The sequence below is a fragment of the Pectinophora gossypiella genome, chromosome 26 (genome assembly GCF_024362695.1).
Source record: "Pectinophora gossypiella chromosome 26, ilPecGoss1.1, whole genome shotgun sequence".
NCBI classification, from domain to species: domain Eukaryota; kingdom Metazoa; phylum Arthropoda; class Insecta; order Lepidoptera; family Gelechiidae; genus Pectinophora; species Pectinophora gossypiella.
Window position 1 is genome coordinate 1,146,635 of NC_065429.1, and position 19,385 is coordinate 1,166,019.

At 41.2% G+C, this 19,385-nt stretch overlaps 2 protein-coding genes across 2 annotated transcripts in view; one reads left to right on the forward strand and one right to left on the reverse strand.

The window, feature by feature from the left end:
* LOC126378284 (WD repeat-containing protein 7) overlaps positions 1-19,385 on the forward strand; it is a 117,227-nt gene that overhangs the window by 45,164 nt on the left and 52,678 nt on the right. The window lies entirely within an intron of this gene.
* Positions 13,522-19,309, reverse strand: LOC126378494 (pupal cuticle protein PCP52-like). Its single transcript, XM_050026897.1, has 6 exons — positions 19,264-19,309; positions 17,259-17,381; positions 16,832-16,915; positions 15,416-15,578; positions 14,710-14,912; positions 13,522-13,760 (listed from the first exon to the last, which is right to left on the reverse strand). The coding sequence occupies exons 1-6, from the start codon at positions 19,273-19,275 to the stop codon at positions 13,557-13,559; spliced, it is 789 nt and encodes a 262-aa protein (XP_049882854.1). The 5' UTR covers positions 19,276-19,309; the 3' UTR covers positions 13,522-13,556.

The window sequence follows — 19,385 nt, forward strand, 5'->3', positions numbered from 1 at the left end:
GCAAATCGCTTTTTGACGTTTAATGACGTCCCTATGAAAGAAAGAAAGAAAGAAAGAAAACATTTATTTTAGAAACAAGTGGTACACACAATAGAAAAATGAACAAAATAGTGAATTAAAACCTTATCTCTAAAAAGGGACATCAGCTCAGCGAGATGTTGTGACACTCCTACATTGAGGGAGTGCCACAACGCTGATTTTCAGCTGAACCCCAAAAAATATAAAAATAATGAGCTTAAAACTAAAAAATCAAATCAAATCAACTGTGTTAATAATATGTATTATACATTTAACGGATTATAATGAATTTAAGTTCGAGGGTGAGTGTGTGTGTTTATTAAGTGAGAGTGTGTAAGGGTGCATGTGCGTATTAGTGAATAGAGAGTGAAACGTATGTCGTGTATGTACATGTGTCCGTATGTTAATGAGGATAATTACTGTAGGAAAATTGTGATTATATAAAATTATGAAATTAGTCAAAGTAACATAGGTATTGCGCATGAAGAGTAAGAGGTAAGATAACAATTTAAATTAGAAGATGAGAATATTTTCGACAGGATATTGAAGCTGAATATTAAGGACAAATGATTTAATTTTATTCTTAAACGTGGTAATGGATTTAGCGGTACGTAAGGGCGGAGGTAAGTTATTCCAAATTTTAGCTGCGGCATATTTGAAACTACCTCTGAAGGCATTGGACTTGTGTCTTCCAATATGAAGATTGTGAAGTCGCATGCGAGTTGACCAATTAAGTTTTGAGTATAAATAACATGGATACTGAGTTTTAATAACTCCAAAAAGTAGAGTAGCGAGATGAATGTAGCGTCTACTAGACATTTTAAGGATCTTCGAAGTATTGTAATAAGGAGTGACGTGACTCCGTGGGGGGATTGTATAACAGTATCTAAGGCAAGCGTTTTGAACACGCTGAATAATTTTTTTAGACTTCTCTAAAAGCCGTGGACCATAGACAGTGTCGCAATAATTAAACCTAGACAGTATCAAAGAATCAACGAGCCTTATACGTAATTGTATATTAATAAAGTCTCGAATTTTGTACAGAATTTTCAAACGATAGAAAGAGTTGCGAGCTACATCTTTTATATGAGATTCAAATCGAAGTAGAGCATCAAATGTTAGTCCTAAATTCCGAGTTTCCTCTGCACGACAAATCTGATTACCCTGCAATATAATGGTAGGTTTACTAGAAATAATTTTGTCGACTTGCTGACGGGTACCTAATACCATGACGACGTCATCACGGTGTGACTGCCTTTTGTGATGGGTTTCAGAGGTATCAACATCAATGAGTTGATTAGGTCGCCGGTCGTTAGCGGAACGCGTCATTATAATTGATTTATAATGTTTGACCGCTAGGTTTTTTGTTTCCTGCTGCCGTTCTTAATCTTTCGAACGCCGGAACGCGGATCTCGACCAGACACAATGTAAAATCTATTGTGTCTGGTATCTCGGCATATGAGAAGTTAATCCTGGTTTGCTGGAATGAGGTTAAAAAAAGAAATGAACTTAAAAAAAAAATCCGCCCATTTTTGCGCTCACTTGGCCCTTTCAGCCTCTTTCAATCTATCAATAATACTTTATTGCACAACGACGCACACAATAGGCGGCCTTATTGCAATTTCTGCCAGGCAATCTTACTCTTACCCCTTACCCTTCCTTACTCTTTCTTCTATTCCATGATCGTACACTCTGCCTACCTATGCCTATGTTGTGATAATAATACTATTGGCAACTCTACTACTTTCCGAGGTCTACTGCCATACCGATGTTCGCTGATCAGTCGGGTGGAGCAGGAAGTAGGACTGAGTAAAAACTGTCACAATGCTTGTGTGGCATTTATAAGTACGATCATAATAATATGGAGAGTCATTGCCAACACTTCTAGGATTATTCTCTCTCTTATCGTGTCGATGGCAAACTACTCGTAAATAGTATCGGCCCAAAACTTGGCAACAAGTATGGCGCTATCTGCAGCGCTCGTCAGATACTCCTGCGTGCAGGTGTTCGGGCACGCAGGACACGATGTAAGATGTTCCATCGTTTGGGGAACAGTGCCGCACTTGCTCTTTAAGTCCGAGCCATCCGAGAAACTCCACCTGAACACACACATTGAACACCTCATACATTGTTTTAGGTTTACGCGGTTATTATCATAATTAAAACACATAATAAAGGGATCTTACCGCGTTTAAATCAGGGATATGAGACTCCCACCTGGGGACTATAAACCGGCGTGCGTGAAACGATTGATGAATATGGTGGAAGCAAGATAAGTGTGTCAGGATTTAAGCAAATGGAATTCCACAGCTTACCGCGGTGGGAAATAGGCGTGAGTTTATTTATGTATGTGTGTGGATCTTAGATATCGGAGATCCCGATTTCGCGAGAGCTCATTTAATTATTCGGGATAAATCCCAAAGCATAAAATGACGAGATCCCATTCGAGATTGACGGGATTGCGCGAATCTCCTTGAGTTATAGTTTTTGTTTTGATTATGCTGATTTCCAAAGAAAACTCAATTATTTAGTTAGTAATATTAAAGTGTAAAGGTTTTTGTTTTCTTTTAAAAAATATTTTGTTTTAATTAACCTCACTATCGCAAACAAGTAATTTTCATCGTTTTCAGCCATCTTAACTTTGCATTTTTTTATGAACTAGACTGATACTTTATACACTTCTGCCTAACCCTTAGGGAATACATGCAGTGTGATTTTATATTCTAAAATGAAGAAAGTAGGTAAACACCTAGGTTGCCAGGAAGAAATTGCTATCTTAGTAATAAGGGTACTTATGTTTCTAAATAAAGATAATTTGCATTCTTAAAAAAATATATACGGTCGAATTGAGTACCTTCTCCTTTTTTGAAGTCGGTAAAAAATAAGAGTAAAGTGAAAATACGCTTTTGTTAAAAATTATTTTGACATTAAGATGCCATTTAACCGCCATTTCGTACATACAGTGATGTGCCGTTCCTAGGAATATTCCCACTTTGGAAATGTTCCAATCATCATTTAACCTTTAGCATAGAGTTTAGGAACCCGCAGTGGAGCAGCGTGGTGGAGTATGCTCCATACATCCCTCCGGTTGATTGAGGGGAGGCCTGTGCCCAGCAGTGGGACCTATATAGGCTGTTTATGTTTGTTTTGTTTATGTTATGTAAGGAATAATACTACGTATAGAACGGCAACTAAAGTGGGAATATTCCCGGGAGCGGCACACTGGTACCGTAGACGAATCGTGGCCTTGCCCTGTTGGACGTTTAAAGAACCCACCACTTGGTCAGAATCGTGAAGACCTCGTATACTACTCATTGACATTTAAAAATTGGTTACGATTATGACAAACTAGCTTTTGCCCGCGGCTTCGCTCGCACTTAATTCGGGGTAACACTGTATCCCTTACCTAATGTACCAATTTTTAGCTTCTTACTTTGAAAAATGCGAAAATTCCCATATAAAACTCAAAGAGGGGGCTCTTTGAAGGGGTTGGGGCAAATACAAAAAAAAAATGTAATTCGTGTTTTTGTTAGTCACAAATAGTCTACATACAAATTTTTAGCTTTCTACCTTAAAAAATTGCGGAATGCTCCATACAAACTTTGACCCCGCATTTTAGGGAATTGGGGGGTTAGAGAGAGACAAAAAACAGTCTATCTCACTCGCCGTCCCTTCAACTATCTCCACTTAAAAAAATCACGTCAATTCGCCGCTCCGTTTTGCCGTGAAAGACGGACAAACAGACAGACATACACACATATACACTTTTCCATTCTTCTTCTTCTTCTATCGTGTGGATTGTGAGGTGGATTACCAGCCCCATCAACCCTGGTGTCAGGGTTACTATTGAGCGGCCAAAGGCCCCTGACATGGCTCATGTAACGACTACTAACATACACCAGTAAGTAGTAACCGGGACCAACGGCTTAACGTGCCTTCCGAAGCGCGGATCATCTTACTTTCGGACAATCTGGTGATCAGCCTGTAATGTCCTAACCAAACTAGGGACCACAAAGTATTTTTTTTTTGTGATATGTCCCCACCGGGAATCGAACCCGGGACCTCCGGATCGTGAGCCCAACGCTCGAACCACTGGACCAGGGAGGCCGTTCTTCTTTTTTACTTACTTTTCCATTTATAATATTAGTATGGATATGAGTGAAAGAGCCATTTTTTACACAAAAGTGTTTACACCGACTCCGTGGTTCAGTGGTTAATTGATAGGCTCACGATCCGGAGGTCCCGGGTTCGAATCCCGATGGGGGCTTACCAAAAATCACTTTGTGTTCCCTAGTTTGGTTACGACATTGCAGGCTGATCACCTGATTGTCCAAAAATTAAGATGATCCGTGCTTCGGAGGGCACGTTAAGCAGTCGCTCCCGGCTAATCACTTAAGTAAGTTAGTAGTCGTTACATGAGCCATGTCAGGGGCCTTTGGCGGGTCAATAGTAACCCTGACATCAGGGTTGATGAGGTTGGTAATCCACCTCACAACCCACACGATAGAAGACCACCAAAGTGTTTTATTGTAGGTTTGCCTTAAATGGCATTAACTACTTGGTCGGACATATTATGCTGCATAGTTTAAATACTATTGATATATAAGATATATTACTAAAAGTATCAGATAGACTAATTATGACTAATGATATCAATTAAATGTAATTTTATGTAATAAATAATGTGATATAAATGCTGAATTAAAATAGCATGCATATAGATATAGTAGGCTAGTTTCCAACTAGTCAAATCAGTTACTTTTTACTAAATGTCAAAACACGAAATTACCATGGAATTTGTATGAAAAGCACACTGTGACGTCATAGAAAAACGTGATAAAATGTCGGATTTCTTGATTAAAATTCATAAATAAGTTAAATAGAAGAAAGAAAAGGTTTTTCGTTAGTTTTAGATCTGTCTTTATTTAGTAATCAGAATTTAATCATTTATCTTGAACGTGGTACGGTCACGAGCATTAATATGTATACACTTTGGTACCATGTCACATTAGCTTTTTTGACAAATTGAACTGTAAGTCTCACTAAATGTTAAATATGTTAGTGCGACAGAGTTCTAAAGTGGGTACATTATATTGCTCATGACTGTACACGACCCAATTGACAGTAGATACATTTATTCATCATCATCATCAGCCCATTAACGTCCCCACTGCTGGGGCATGGGCCTTCCCTATGGATGGATAGGGAGATCGGGCCTTAAACCACCACGCGGGCCCAGTGCGGATTGATGGTTATTAACGACGGCTAATGCAGCCGGGACCAACGGCTTAACGTGCCTTCCGAAGCACGGAGGAGCTCGAGATGAAAACTTTTTTTTTTTGTGGTCACCCATCCTATGACCGGCCTTTGCGAAAGTTGCTTAACTTCAACAATCGCAGACCGAGCGCGTTTACCGCTGCGCCACCGAGCTCCTCAACTCTTATGCTCCACATTTATTAACAAAAAAAATAATTGAAAAAAAAACTGACTCGGACGGGACTTGAACTCTTGTCAAGCCGGGACAAGCGTGTTAACCATTATACCACCGGGTCCTCCTGTACATAATCACGTACATGAATCCTAACAGGATGGACAGAACGACAAGTCATCAGAAAGCAAGTCGCAGCTACTTTTCATTTGAAAGAAAGAAAGAAACGTTTATTATAAAGGGACACCACAGCAACAAATATAAAACTAACAACAAATATACAATAAAAAACACGGAGTCACACATAACTTACAATTAAACACATAATAAAAAAAAAAACAACAAACAAATGAAGACTTATTCTTTTTTTTTGCGCGAGCGCTTCGCATCGTCCTTCATTAGGCGCACTGCTAGGGAGTGGAATTCTCTGCCGTCTTCTGTATTTCCGAATGCATATAATCCGGGTGCTTTCAACGCCAGAGTGAACAGGCACCTTCTGGGCGAGCTCGCTCCATCTTAGGCCTCGTCAATGCCTTCGGGCAAGTCTGGGGCCAAGAGCAAACCCATCAAAGGTAAAAAAAAAGATTTAAGTATTGTAGATTTGCCGCAAATTCCATTAACTTCTTGGCCGGGCAAAGTGAAGTCCTAAGAGTGGTTTATGATACTATTCGTAACTCTATTAACCCTGTAAACGACATAGCGTGAAGGTGGTTTAGTACTTCTACAATCATCAGAGCATAATATCTAGGCATTGTAGCAATAGAAACTATATTTTCTCAATAATGCCTAAGTTAGTGTTGCAATTAGAAACTCGAACATAAAAAATGAATACTCCGGGGCAGAAGGCAAGACGGAAACCATTGCTCTATTTTTAAAGTAGCATGGAGAATGGTAAATTTTTCCTGTACCCAAAGGTTGCCTGGAAGAAATTGCCGCATGAGCAATAAGGCCGTCTGTTGTGCTTTTCTGTATTATGTGTCCATTGTGCTTAATGAAGTATTTTACCTATCTATCTACACCGACAAGAGCGTGGCTCTTAAACTAGTGATGTGATGTAGAAAATATAAAGAAAGAAAGAAAGAAAGAAACATTTATTATTTAGGACACCACAGACACGGATTACATATAAATACATGTAGTAAAGTGAGAATGCTATGTAAGGATAATGAATGGGAATTTGATTGTTTATGGTGTGAAAGGAGGTTGGTTAATGAATGGGACGTAAGGCAGTTTTTAAAGTAAGAGAGGGGAGTCTTTGGTGCGATGTCGGTCGGATGAGAGGATTTTGTTTTAATATAAGATGGTGCAATGATTTGTGTGAAATATAAGGAGTAAAGACATTTTAAATATCCCGTGTTATTTCTATATCCCACATACATTACAATGACATCACATCAAAAGACAAATAACGCACACGTGAAATATATAATTTCGTCAAAACAAATGTGGCTGACGACAAATCTGCCATAACACAATTTATACCACCAGCACCTAAGTTTCCCGAAATAAAATCCTTTCTCTGCCCACGCCCTGCGCAAGAGTGGCGTGAATTTCATCAGCTGTTATTGTGAACGGCCTCGGCGCCGCCCCGCATTCCTCCGGCTGTGAAGCTGGTTTGTTTAGGCCTGTGACCAATTTGTACCTATATATATTTGTCGATATGTACCTACATAAACATCATGAGGAGCTCGGTGGCGCAGCGGTAAACGCGCTCGGTCTGCGATTGTTGAAGTTAAGCAACTTTCGCAAAGGCCGGTCATAGGATGGGTGACCACAAACAAAAGTTTTCATCTCGAGCTCCTCCGTGCTTCGGAAGGCACTTTAAGCCGTTGGTCCCGGCTGCGTTAGCAGTCGTTAATGACCATCAATCCGCATTGGGCCCGCGTGATGGTTTAAGGCCCGATTTCCCTATCCATCCATTGGGAAGACCCGTGCCCCAGCAGTGGGGAGGTTAATGGGCTGATGATGATGATGATGACATAAACAGCTTATGTATAGGGTGTTAGTGACACCGTAACGAATACTCAGGGGGATGATTCAGACCATAATTCTGAGTTAATATCAAGTGGAATTTTGAGTCGCAAAATTCATGTTATTTTTGTGTTTTTTAAATTTACTTTCAATTCTATACTTTTGCGATGGAAAATTCCATTTGATGTTAAATTAATAATTAAAATAAAAAGAGTTTTATTTCTGTAAATCTATAACAAACAAGTTACAGGGGCTTCCCTAAAAGTGTATTATTAACTCTGAATAATGAGCTCTCAGTTCATCAGATCATCCCTCTCAGTTTTCGTTACGATGTCACTTACACCCCGTCCGTTATAGGTAGCCATACAATACGTATGAGTGTTAGTGACACCGTAACGAATACTGAAGGGAATGATTCTGAGTGGATATCAAAATACCACTTGATATCAAGGCAGAATCATGGTGTGATTCATCCCTCAAAGGTTTCGTTACGATGTCACTAACACAATGGCACTGCTGGGCACAAGCCTCCCCTCAATCAACCGGAGGGGGTATGGAGCATACTCCACCACGCTAATCCACTGCTGGAGGTCTTTTTATGGCTTAACGTGGTTCTTATCTTACTTTTTCGGACAATCAGTCCTTACCAAACAAAGGACAGTCTCACAAAGTGATTCCGACAATGTCCCCATCGGGAATCGAACCCGGACCTCCAGATCGGGAGCCTAACGATCTAACCACTAGACCACGGAGGCTGTTACGTGTGTTCTGTGCGTTGTGTTGTGGGTGTGTCAAAATGTTTCTAGTTTAATTGTAGCTCTGCCCACCCTCATATGGATTGCAGGCGTGAGTTTACGATGTCATTTTCATTTGACATAGTTCTATATAAATTGGTCTCTAAATGTATCTCTAAATCAGGCGTGTTACATGTATAAATGGTAGTACCTAATTAGTACTATCGTTTGGCCATATAAAGTCAATTAGTAATTTTTTCTGCACTTGGGTTGTTTCTTAGGTTAAAGGTAAATTATAAAATTCTGATTACTTCTTCTTCTATTGTGTGGGTTGTAAGGTGAATTACCAACCTCATCAACCCTGGTTTCAGGGTTATTATTGAGCCGCCAAAGGTCATGACGGGGCTTTTGGCGGTTCAATAGTAACCCTGACACCAGGTTTGATGAGGTTGGTAATCCACCTCACAACCCACACGATAGAAGATGTCTTTTAAAATAATAAACATTCGGTCACGGCCTAATAAAATATTCTAAGTTCTATCGAACTGTATTGAAAGCGAAACCACTTTTGCTATAAGCGGTTGATATTCACGGCACGCGCGCAACGGGGTGACCAGGGCAGGTTTGGCAACGGACAGTGACATGTTGTGCCTTCACCTAGTTGAGACATTTATGTGTTATGTCACTTGTGAATCATGGAAACTCACGCCTATCTCCCACCGGGGTAAGCAGATACTGGAATTCCGGCATCGATCCTGACACACTTCTCTTGCTTCCACCTTCTCATCTATCGTATCATACTCATGCCGGTTCAGGGTTGATCGTACTAAACCACTGAATAGTACTGACAGTTACTGCTGCCCTCTGTCAGGTTCCAGGTGACTCGCCCCTTCCGTCCTGCATTGCCGTACCGATGGCTCCCATCTCCGCCTCTGCAACCGTTGAGGTCTTCGCCCGTATCACTAGGCAAGGGTTCTATGTTATACCCCGTAGGTCTGGGTCCCTATCCGAACTCGGCCACCATCTCACTCCGGCCTAGTGAAGTAAGAGGCGCCCACCCCCGCGGCAAGGACGCGCCGAACAGGAATTGCCCCAGTGGAGGGCAGAGAAGATGACTCTGTCCCTCCTGGGGCTGGGTTAATCGTCTTGTATGAAACCAAAAACAAAGGCATTTTGAATTATAGGAACTCAAATTCAAATTCATAAATATCTTTATTCAGTAGGTAACATAGTTACACTTTGAATCGTCAATTTTCACATAATGAACGTCTCATCCGCCTAAAACTACTGCAGCTCACAACCTGTACAGCCGGGGAAAAGAAGCTGCAAGAAAAACGTCGGCACAGGGCCCTGGACGTTCTTTAAAAATAAAAAAAAAACTTTATTAGGTGTTAGGGTTCTGCTGAGGTTTTGTCGTAATTCCGAAGAATTATTCAATCCGCAAGGAAACAAATATGAATGTAAGTGGACCATGTTTGAATAATTAACCGTTTTCTTAACAAATTAGTGCATTATTTGCTAACAAGCAAACAGTCACCGGATGGACTGTTTTATCTACATGATAAGCGTAGCCATGAGAATTATATTCAGATTGCAAATATTCATTATTTATGAGGAACTTTCTTTCGACGAATTTATTAAAAACATCATAGAAGGAAAGGTCCTCCTCCGGTCCTTGTTAATGATTTCGATAGCTCACGTCTGTAAATCCAAAAGGGTTGCCTTGTCGGGTTGTGAGCACTTTAAAAGATGGAAAAGGGAAACGTACTCACGTGTGATGAGGCTCTGAACTTGTCTTGGCTGGAATGCTGTTCCTGAGGGGCGCCCCTTTTTACTTGTTCACGGTGAAGTTTAGAAGCTGGAGATGGTCACTTAGGTAGTTTTTATGATTTTTTAACACAATATGTTATGATGTCCGTACGCACACTTGACGAGAGTCATCGGAAGAGAGCGAATTGGGTCGTTGGGACGAATGAATGGATGTATGGGAATGGATTACATAAGATTACTAAATCTTTTAAGAGGCAATGTATACGTTTTTACAATAAGATTCCCATTGACATTCAGAATTTGCCTTTCAACTGCTTTAAGACAGTAGTTAAACAAAAACTGTACAAAAAAGGTTATTATAAAGTTAGTGATTATTTAGAAGATATGAATGCATGAGATTAACTGTCTGAGAACTGATATTAGGCAGCTAAATTACTCAATTGTATATCAATATTTTATGTTTTTTTTTTATTAAAGAACGTCTAGGGCCCTGTGCCGAGGTTTTTCTTGCAGCTTCTTTTCCCCGGCTATACAGGTTGTGAGAAGCTGCAGTAGTTTTAGGCGGATGAGACGTTCGTTATGTAAAAATTGACGATTCAAAGTGTAACTATGTTACCTACTGAATAAAGATATTTTTGAATTTTGTATGGATATAGGAAGAGCGGGCGATTTAAAGTGCTAACTGATTACTTTACCAGGTCCTCGTGAGCCCAACGCTCAAACCACTGGACCACGGAGGCCGTGTCATCGCTCATTCTAGTATTTAATAGCCACAGATTAGTATTGGTAATAAAGTAATTTGGCGTACGCGCAGGTAGAATCAGCCATCCGTGGATACCTTGCAGCACTGGTATGTTACACTTAGGTCTAAAAAACTTTTTAGTAATTTATTTGTCGTCTCGTTGTAGCCCAGTTGGTAAAAAGCTTGCCTCTCACTTTGAAGTCCCAGGCACAATTCCTGGAAACCACGTGATATGAATTATGTATGATCTAAACATGAATAAAGTTAAAGAGAATTATAGTTGGTAGAACGCTTGCTTCTCACTTTGAGGTCGCAGGTTCGCACACAAACGCAAAGGAATACAGCACAGGCCTAAATTTGTTTTCGAATTCATGTTTGGATCATAAATGATTATCACGTGCTCAGCGGTGAAGGAAAACATTGTGAGGAAACCCACATTCCCGAGAAATGCATTTTCAAAGGTATGTTACCTAACCTGTATTGAGGTTGTGTTCCCTCCGTGGGTTGGAAGGTCAGACAGGCAGTCGCTTCTGTAAAAACCGGACCTGTCAAATTTTCAGGTTAGGCAAGCGGACCCTGTGAAAAACGGGATAATGCTAGGGGGATGATGATTTACCGTCTCGTGGTAGTGAAAACGGAAGTTTTTTTAAAATAATATACGTTCGCGTTAGTATAGGCTGTCAGTAGTTTTCACAGGCAGAGGACAGGAGTCCTAGTACGGCTTTGAAATAGACCACTCTGGGCGCCATCCCACTCGCGTTAGACAGAGTAAAACCACTGCCCTAGGTTTCTCTTAAAAAATAACATTGATACTGATTCTCCGTGGCCATGTTTGAAATAAAAACACATAAAACACACACACACACACACACACATAGACACAAACTTTTTTTAAATACAATTTAACTTTTAGGTGTTTGTGTGTGTGTGTGTGTAAAATAAACAATTATCTTATCTAATATGTTACTACTAACATTCCGAATTTATACTTAACATGGTTGTACAAAATAAGTGAAGAGTAGAACACACCAGTTTGTAATTAGAGCATAAATAGAATAGCGCGTATGCAGATAGAGGCATTGAAATAATTGGAAGTAACTACGCGTGAGTGCTTTTAATCGATTTGCATCTAGAAGTTTCTATTTTGTCCGGCCAAATAGTTAATGCCATCTGCGGCAAATCTACAATCATCATCATCACCAGCCCATTAACGTCCCCACTGCTGGGGCACGGGCCTTCCCTATGGATGGATAGGGAGATCGGGCCTTAAACCATCACGCGGGCCCAGTGCGGATTGGTGGTTATTAACGTCTGCTAATGCAGCCGGGACCAACGGTTTAACGTGCCTTCCGAAGCACGGAGGAGCTCGAGATGAAAACTTTTTTTTTGTGGTCACTCATCCTATGACCGGCCTTTGCGAAAGTTGCTTAACTTCAACAATCGCAGACCGAGCGCGTTTACCGCTGCGCCACCGAGCTCCTCAAATCTACAATGAGTCACGTCAAAAAACAAAAAAGGAAATAGAAATAGAAATGTTTTATTGTGACCATTTGTTTTATTGTGGCTCTACATTTGGAGCATTGCACTCTATGGAAGTGAAACGTGGACTATGACACAGAGACAGAGAGAGGTTGGAAGCGTTTGAGATGTGGTGTTGGCGAAGGATGGAGGGTATAAGCTGGACTGAAATGGTGTCAAATGAAAAAGTGCTGGAAAGAGCTGAAGAAAAAAGAACCATAATGAAGACTATAGAGAACCGGAGAGGAAATATGATTGGCCACCTGATACGACACGATTCATTTATGACAAACATCATAGAAGGACAAATTAAAGGGAAGAGAGGAAGGGGTAGACCTAGGGGAACATTTATGAAACAAATAAAAGAGAAGGTGCAGGTCGTGTCGTATCGGGAGGTGAAGGATTTGGCGGGAAGAATAGAGGAGTGGCGATTACTCCACCGACAAGAGCGCAGCTCTTAAATAAAGAGAGAGAGAGATTAGACTCTACACGATAACCTCACCGCGCGCGGCGCGAATTATATCGAGGCCTTCGACCAATAGCCGTTTGACGTCCATCTACGTAGATAGCATTCGTATCGTTTATTGGTCGTAGCGCTCAATATAATTCGCGCCGCGCGCGCGTAAGGGCACTGCAACTGGTAGAGAGGACAACATACTTAATTATTAAGCCAGTGGTTACGGAGCTCTCTAATATCCCAGGTCTAGACTACTAGCCAACCTTGAGACCTAACTTCCCGCCCATTACATATGCATATGCAGTGGGTGTGAATAATATGCAACTATGCACATTTACATAAATCTATGCTATGATATGCATATTAATTATTCAATCTCGTAGGTCAAGTTTTATAGCCGTGGTGGCCCAGTTGTTAGAACGCTTGCCTCTCATTTTGAGGTCGTGGGTTCGATAGCATAGGCCTAAACCAATGATTGTCGAATTTGTTTTCGAATTCATATTTGGATCATAAATGATTATCACGTTGTCAGCGGTGAAGGAAAACATCGTGAAGAAACCCACAATCCCGAGAAATGCGATGGGCGTAGGTGACCTAACCTGTATTGAGCTGGTTTTCCCTTCGCGGGTTGCCAGATCAGGCAGGCAGTCGCTTCTGTAAAAAACCGGACCTGTCAAATATTCAGGTTAGGTAAGCGAACCCTGTGGAAAACGGGATAATGCTAGGGGGATGATGAGGTCAAGGTTTACGTCATTAGCCAGAGTCATTATTAAAGGAATCATGTTTCAGATATCAATGATATGATGACATGATTGCTTCAGAGGTGTCATGACTGTCATTGTAAATCGTGTTGTCTTTATATTTATTAACAAAAACACGAAAGGAGGTTTTGAAAACCATTTATTCCCTAATTTCAAATCACCATTGAGTCTTTATGACTGGAGTCAGCAAGGGTTGTGGTAGATAGGCCACAGATGCTAGTGGAGCCACTGGACCGACTGGGGCGATCCATTGTTGGTCCAGCTTGATGGTCGGGGTCACCAGGGGGGTAAGAATGGGGGTGACGAGGGGCTTCTGCAGTTCCTCCAGCTTTTTCTCCTCAGTCTTTTTTTCTTCTTCGGGCTGGTGAAAACAGTAAAAAAAAATAAGTTTCGCGTAGCAGTTAAACTCTGGCTTGCAGATAGATGCTTTTACAGCGTAAAAGAATATTTAAATTACAAATAACAGGTTTTAAGTGTATTATTGAAAGCATGTATTAAGTGTGTAGAATATTTGTAAAATTGATATTATTATTTGTTATTGTTTTTAAATAATCTGGGTGTATGCCTGAAAAGGCAGTATTTGGTGATACTCAAAGAAAAATAACAGCTGTTTGTAACCTAAATACAGAATAAATTTCATTTCATTTCATTTCAAACATGTATTTTAATACAATACAAATGTACTTTATTGCACACAATATACAAAACAAGTTTTAGTGTGGGTTGTGAGGTGGATTACCAACCCCATCAATCCTGGTGTCAGGGTTATTACTGAGCAGGCATAGGTCCCTGACATGGCTCATGTAACGACTACTAACTTACATCAGTAAGTAGTAACCAGGGCCAACGGTTTAACGTGCGTTCCGAAGCACGGGTCATCATACTTTTGGACAATCAGGTGATCAGCCTGTAATGTCCTAACCCAACTAGGTATCACAAAGTGATTTGTCCCCACCGGGAGTCGAACCCGGGACCTCCGGATCGTGAGCACAACGCTCAACCACTGGACATTACATTACAACACACAGTACATACAGTAGTATTTCCTTTTTTGATGTGACTTATTGTAGATCTCCCGCAAATGGCATTAACTACATGGCCGGACAAATGGGGAGCGCTGAGGGCTCTTGCCTGGTTCAAAATTTAAGACAACAGGCCTGTGGGTTTACAGTTGGGCGCGAATCTCGTCTCAGGGCGTCGTCTGAGAGGAAGAATATTTGAAAGAATTAATCGACCCTAGTGGGTCGATAGCGATAAGCGCTGAATGAGGGATTGAGTCACTTGCAACCAAGAGTTTCTCATTTTCTCACCTTAACTCCCTCCTTCTCCGGCGCAGCAGTCTTCACGAGCTCTTTCTGCTTCTCCTTCTCTTTCTCAAGCTTCTCCAATTCCTCCTTGTTTGGGAGGAGTGCTGGAGTGTAGACGAGAGGCGAGAGAGGCACGGTGAGAGGGGACACTACTGGTGCTTGGAGTAGAGGTGATGAGGGCACGATGTATGAGGGAACGATTATACCTGGCGGAGGGAAAATGACTTATCACCACAATAAATAGAAAACGTCATCATCATGAATTTAAGAGCCACGCTCTTGTCGGTGCAGCATTTTCCATTCCAGTCTATCAAAGGCCAATTCCTTGACTTCCCTATAAGGCACGACGTTAACCTTTTCTTTAATCTGTTCCATGTAAGCTCTTCTTGGTCTTCCCCTTCCTCTCTCTCCTTCTAGCTTTCCTTTTATGATGTTTTTAATAATTAATTAATTATTTTTTAAATTATTGAGGACAGAAGAGGCAAGATGATTGGACACCTAATAAGACACGACGAATTTCAGACTGCTGCTATTTACGAGATGATTCGGACTGATTCTGAGTTGATAGCAAGTGGAAGTTTCCGACAGGGAATTCCACTTGATATTAACTCGGAATCATGAGCTGGATTATCCCCCTCAGTATTCGTTACGATGTAGCTCTGCGCAGTTGTGTGTTACCCAGAAGAGTTTCTCCCCCCAAGTTTCTCACCTCCAAGAGCTGATCTGGCGATAGCGTCAGCGTTACTGGCCACAGCTCCATCCAGCTTCGCCTCAGCAGTCTGCACCGCGTTCAGCGCCTGCCACTTCTTGTCTTCAATAGACCAGAACGCTTCCTCCGTCTTCTCCTTGATTTGGGAGTCCGCTTCGACTACCTGATGAGGTTAATCCGCAGACATTTAATACTACAGGAGGACCAGACTAAACATAAATGACACTGGCAGAATGGTCTTTTTTTTTGACGTGACTTATTGTAGATTTGCCGCAGATGGCATTAACTACTTGGCCGGACAAATGGGGAGCGCTGAAGGCTCTCACCCGGTACAACGTTTAAGACAACAGGCCTGAGGGTGCCCAGTTGGGCGCGAACCTCGGCTCAGGGCGTCGTCTGAGAGGAAAAATATTTGAAAGAATTAATCGACCCTAGTGGGTCGATAGCGATAAGCGCTGAATAAGGGAAATCGTCGACCACGCCGGCGGAGTCGGTATCGGGGCCCTGAAGTGTTTGGTGTCGCGAGCTGATTGGCTGCCTCTATGGCTAGAGTAATAGGGTCGTCGGGAGGCAGAATGGTCGTACACCTAAGCGACCCATTGCCATAATATAAAAAAAAATGGGATATAGTCGTGAGCTTATATCCTCTCTAGTGTGGGTTGTGAGATGGATTACCAACCTCATCAACCCTGGTGTCAGGGTTACTATTGAGCCGCCAAAGGCCCCTGACAAGATACATGTAACGACTTTCTGAGCTTATCACCAGCCCATTAACGTCCCCACTGCTGGGGCACGGGCCTTCCCTATGGATGGATAGGGAGATCGGGCCTTAAACCACCACGCGGGCCCAGTGCGGATTGGTGGTTATTAACGACTGCTAATGCAGCCGGGACCAACGGCTTAACGTGCCTTCCGAAGCACGAAGGAGCTCGAGATGAAAATTTTTTTTGTGGTCACCCATCCTATGTCCGGCCTTTGCGAAAGTTGCTTAACTTCAACAATCGCAGACCGAGCGCGTTAACCGCTGCGCCACCGAGCTCCTTACTGAGCTTATGTTATGTTATTTGATGCATCGTTCGTTATCAGCTTGGAAGTCTCAAGAAGACACGGGGTCTTTTTAGTTCGATATCAATCCATCAATAATGATTTACTTTTTTTCTTTCTTTCTCTTATTATATCAGCATACCCATCCAATAGTTAACGCCATTCGCGGCAAATCTACAATAAGTCACGTCAAAAAAAAAACAAATCTATGGAAAAAGGTGCTACAAAAAACTGGGCACCCTCAGGATGTTATCTTAAACGTTGTACCTGGTGAGAGCCTTCAGCGCTCCCCATTTGTCCGGCCAAGTAGTTAATGCCATCTGCGGCAAATCTACAATAAGTCACGTCAAAAAAAAGGTTCTACAAAGTCACCTTTTCATTGTTGTCCTCGACGACCCTCTCGTTGAGGTCTCTGGCGGAGTCCACCGCGGCCCTGGCCTGGTCTTCCACCTGCACCTGATGAATGGCATAGCGATGTTAACGCCGACAATAACGGGGTTACGTATCGCGCGTGACGCGACATGTGGGTTTTAGTGTGTGTGAATGTGAGGGTGAGTAAGGGTGAGGGTGAATAAGGGTGAAGGTGAGTAAGGGTATGTGCGTGTGAAGATGAGTAGAGGTCTATATGTAATTGTGTATGTCTGTGTGACGATGAGTACGGATCTGTCTGTATATGTAGGTGTGTGAGGGTGAGTAAGGATAAGTGTGTAAGTGTAAGGATGAGTAAAGATTTGTGTGTGTATATGTGGATGTGTGTATGTGATGAATGTCTACGAAGGTTGTAGTAGTAAATAGATACCTGTGCATTAATAGCGGCCGCCTGGATGTCGCCGGGGTCGATGGTGGGCGCGGCGGGCAGCGCGGCCAGCGGGACCACGCCGGAGGGCGCTGCGCTTGCGCATGCCAGCAGGGCAGTGAGAATCTGGTGGGGTAGATGGGTTAGGTTATTTTTTTTTGCTTTTGATGGGTTTCCTCTTGGCCCCATTAAACGTTGTACCGGATGAGAACCTTCAGCGCTCGCCATTTGTCCGGCCAAGTAGTTAATACCGTCTGCGGCAAATCAACAATAAGTCATCGATCTTGGTGTCAGGGTTACTATTAAGCCGCCAAATTCCCCTGACATGGCTCATGTAACGACTACGTACTTACATCAGTAAGTAGTAACCGGGACCAACGGCTTAACGTGCCTTCCCAAACACGGATCGTCTTACTTTCGGACAATCAGGTGATCAGACTGTAATGTGCTAACCAAACAAGGGATCACAAAGTGATTTTTGTGATATGTCCCCACCGGGATTCGAACCGGGGACCTCGGGATCGTGAGCCCAACGCTCAACTACTGGACCACAGCACAGTAGTTACGAACGAAAATGATCATCAATAATTGGGTAGTTTCCTAGGTCAAAGATAAATTATGAAATTCTGTTTTCTAAATAAAGACAAATCTAAAGGTGACAAAAAACGTTTTCTTTTTTTCTATTTAACTTATTTATTTGTGAATTTTAATAAAGAAAGGTGTAATAATAAGTGCGACATTTTGTCACTTTTTCTTTTTCGTTGTCACCTATAAATTACGGTAACAATTACTATGTCATTTTATGAAGACCTTTATTTTATTATGATATTGTATTGAATAAAATATTTACTAATTAAACGCAGATATTTGCCGAAATAAAACACCTTTATTTATTTCACAATTACACCAGACATCACACGACATCGAGCGAGACAAGAGAGAGGGAGGGTATATATTGTTTAAGTTTACAATTTCACAGCAGGCAAAGGATTTATATTATTCTGCCTTGTCTATAGTTAACATATTTGAAAGAAAGAAAGAAAGAAAATATTTATTTCCATATTGGACGCCACATTTACAAACTGACATTACAAAAATAAAAAAAAAATAGAAAAAAAAAACAAAGACAAATAATACAGACATTAAATACACAATGGAGGCGCCTAAAATAAAAAAAATTAGGATTTTATTTATTTATTTATTTTTTACTGTAAGAGACTTGTTGTTAACTCTGTTCGTGACCTTTAATAAATAAATAAATAAATAACGTCAAAGGTTGTTTCTTCATACAAATTCCGTAGTCATTTCGTGTTTTGACGTTTAATAAAAAGTAGCTGATTTGACTAGATGGTAATTGGCCTGTTGTCTAGTAATAAAATAACTAGGAAGGTTGTCGAAGGTTGTCCTCTTAGTGCGTCTGGTTGATTTGCAAATGTAATTATTCTAATTACTAATACTTTGATCTGGTTGTTTGAATGCTGCGTTTAAAATTTTATGTCGTGCGAAATTAGACATGAAGGTTATATAGTTTTTCTATGTTAATGCGTAATGGCCTCCGTGGTGCAGTGGTTGAGCGTTGGGCTCACGATCCGGAGGTCCCGGGTTCGAATCCCAGTGGGGACATATCACAAAAATCACTTTGTGATCCCCACTAGAAGAGAAAGGATGGAACCCGCTGTCGCCGGTTCAATCCCCACTCTCTTTTTCTACTTTATTCTACGAATATGTGCTATCTGGCTATTGAGAAATTGGCCCTATCTAAACAATGAAAACAGCCGGAAAATTTACACTTCTTTGTTCAAATAATAGAAAAGTAATAAAATATACACAAGTAAATTACACTACAATCAATATTCCAAAATCGAATCTATAAAAAAACACAATTCAAACTTCGAACACTCAAACCGAACACAAAGGAACACTTTTTAAAGCAAGACACAAAGGAATACACTCTTTTTAAATATAACTTTTTAAAAGCACAAGACAAAGGAAATTAAACTGGACTGACCAGAACTCTCATCGTAAGATCTTCGAAGGCTACTGATCGCCCCCAACTTGCGACATACCGTATTTATATCCCAGCCTCATCTATAATCTATATAGAACAAACTGGCTGGATGGCCGACAAAA

What these genes read in the sequence shown, in the direction of transcription:
- LOC126378494 (XM_050026897.1), bottom strand. An exon ending in CGGCCGCTATTAATGCACAG is followed by an intron (nt 16,916 to 17,258) that starts GTATCTATTTAC and finishes GCCATTCATCAG; the next exon opens with GTGCAGGTGGAAGACCAGGC. An exon ending in TCGAGGACAACAATGAAAAG is followed by an intron (nt 15,579 to 16,831) that starts GTGACTTTGTAG and finishes TAACCTCATCAG; the next exon opens with GTAGTCGAAGCGGACTCCCA.